This window comes from Triticum aestivum, chromosome 3B (genome assembly GCF_018294505.1).
Source record: "Triticum aestivum cultivar Chinese Spring chromosome 3B, IWGSC CS RefSeq v2.1, whole genome shotgun sequence".
NCBI classification, from domain to species: domain Eukaryota; kingdom Viridiplantae; phylum Streptophyta; class Magnoliopsida; order Poales; family Poaceae; genus Triticum; species Triticum aestivum.
The window spans coordinates 521,532,399-521,534,665 of record NC_057801.1 but is presented as its reverse complement, the minus strand read 5'-3'; the positions used below and the strand labels follow the sequence as shown (position 1 = coordinate 521,534,665).

At 42.8% G+C, this 2,267-nt stretch overlaps 1 protein-coding gene across 1 annotated transcript; it reads right to left on the bottom strand.

Moving 5' to 3' along the window:
* Positions 1–569, bottom strand: LOC123065640 (uncharacterized). The gene has a single exon (XM_044488885.1). It carries the CDS (start codon positions 490–492, stop codon positions 178–180), a length of 315 nt encoding a protein of 104 aa, XP_044344820.1. The 5' UTR covers positions 493–569; the 3' UTR covers positions 1–177.
* Positions 570–2,267: the final 1,698 nt, after the last annotated feature.

Here is a 2,267-nt window from a genome sequence, read left to right as displayed (position 1 = left end):
TAATAAATTCGGCCGCGATCAGCCCCGTTTCGATAAAATCAAGTACGTATACATGAGTAACACGACAGTACAACGCACCAACACCGAACACTCGGTAAATCCCACATCCAGCGAGTAGAATACAACGATTCGTCCCATCCCGGGGAAGGCGTCGAGAGCAGAGGAGCGGCGCCGGCGCTATCTCCTGGCGTGCGCGGCGCCGGCGGGCTGGTCGCAGGAGAAGACCTGCTTCGGGAGCCGCCACGCCTCCGCTGCGCCGAAGCACATGTCGTCGAGCGCCTCGCTGCGGCACCACCGGCACCTGCCCCCACCGCCGCTCGCCACGCACTTGCCGCGCGTCGCCAGATCCCGGCACCCCGCCTCCGCCTCCGCCCTCGCTGACCGAGCAGCAGCCTTGCTCTTGATTCTGCCGGCCGCGGCGGCTGCCGACGCGGCCCCCGAGCAGGCCAGGAGAAGAGCGAGCAGCAGCAGCAGCGCCGGTGATCTGGCCATGAGGTGAGAAGCAGAGACGGTCTGGGACGATTGGGTATCAGTCAGAGGGGAGTCTGAATATTTGGACTCTAGATCGCGATACGGACGGTGGGCCTCTCCTTTCTCTTTGACGGCAAAATGAAGTTGGCGCCTTTTCTCTTCCAGACTCCGGACGTTGGGCCGGCAGATTTTTTTTGAAAGTATGATGATTTTTATAGCAATTTCGGAAACTATACACCATAATGCAAAAAAATCAAAAGTATCATCCTGTCCATAATGCAAAAAAAATCAAAAGTATCATCCTGTCGGCCTCCTGTTGGCCGAGGAGGGACTTTTCGGCCTACCGTTGGCCGAAGAGGGACTTTTCGGCCAACAGTTGGCCAGAGAGTCCCTCTTCGGCCAACACCTGCTCTACTGTTTCAGAAAATTCATATCAATTAGGATTTTTAGTACTCCCTCCATTTACTTATAGAAGGCCATCATGAAAAATACACTTTGCATCTATACAAGACCACCAACAATAATCGAGACAAAAGTTAATGATATTTTCCTCAAAATAGCAACCTATTTAATATTTGCATGCATGCAGTCATAATGACAGTTCAATCAGCTTTCTATCCCTTCTTTGCATGCATGCGGTGTATTAATAATTTCACTAAATGATAAAAAAGCGGATTTAGAAAGCAAGACATTAAATTTTATCTTGGTACTTGTAATCTGAGTTTGTGGCCTTGTATATAAAAATGGAGGGAGTATTTTAATTTGGTTCGTTTTGCATTAGATTAGAAATTTTATGAAGTTTCTATAGATATCAAATTTGACTAGATTTGAAAGTTTGAATTTGAATTTTCATGAATTTGCTCAAATCACTAGATTGCCTATAATTTGAGCTAGGAGTATTTTTTCAGATGATTCTTTTTGCTACTGGTTCTTTGTGAATTTGCTTATCAGTAGTAATTAATTGGCGAATTTTATTATTATTTAAAATTAGGTTTTTATGAAAACAGTTCTGTTTTAGTGTTTTATAGATTTTATGCTATTTCTTTTAATTTTAATTGCTTTAAATTTTTTCTTTAATTTTTTTGACATATTCTTTTTGTTTCTGTTTAGTTATCAGTAGCTATTTTATTTGTAGTATTTTTTGTATTTTATTTCTTTCATCCTACTAGAAAACTTGTTTTGAGCTTCATAGGAGTTTATATTTAAAAGTGCCTTGTAAAAATCCTGTACAACCATTGCCGTTTTATACATGAAAATAAAATACTTTCCCACAATCTTTTTCCCTCCATTTTCTTTTCCGCCATTTTCTTTGCCGCCATTCTCTCCCGCCACACTAAGGAGTGCTGCATCGACGGAGGATGATGATGATGCCTTCATGTGGAGTGTGAAACACTGTGTGAGAGAAGTCATAAGTGTGAAACACTCTCTGATGATGATGACGAAGCTGCAAACACTTATGACTTCTCTCAGATAGTGTTTCACACTCCACCAGCAGCACCGACGCAGGAGACACAGACCATGTCAGATGATGTTATCTACGATCGTGGACACCATGAGGCTCGTTTTATAAGTTGAGAAGTGAAGATGGCGAGAAAGAAGATGGCGGGAAAGAAGATGGCAGGAGAGAATGGTGGGAAAGAAAATGGAGGGAGAAAATGGCGGGAAATAAAATGGAGGGAGAGAATGGCGTAAAAACCTAATTTTAAATAATCCTAAAATTCACCAATTAATTACTACTGATAAACAAAGTCACAAAGAACCAGTAGCAAAAAGAATCATCTAAAAAGAATACTCCT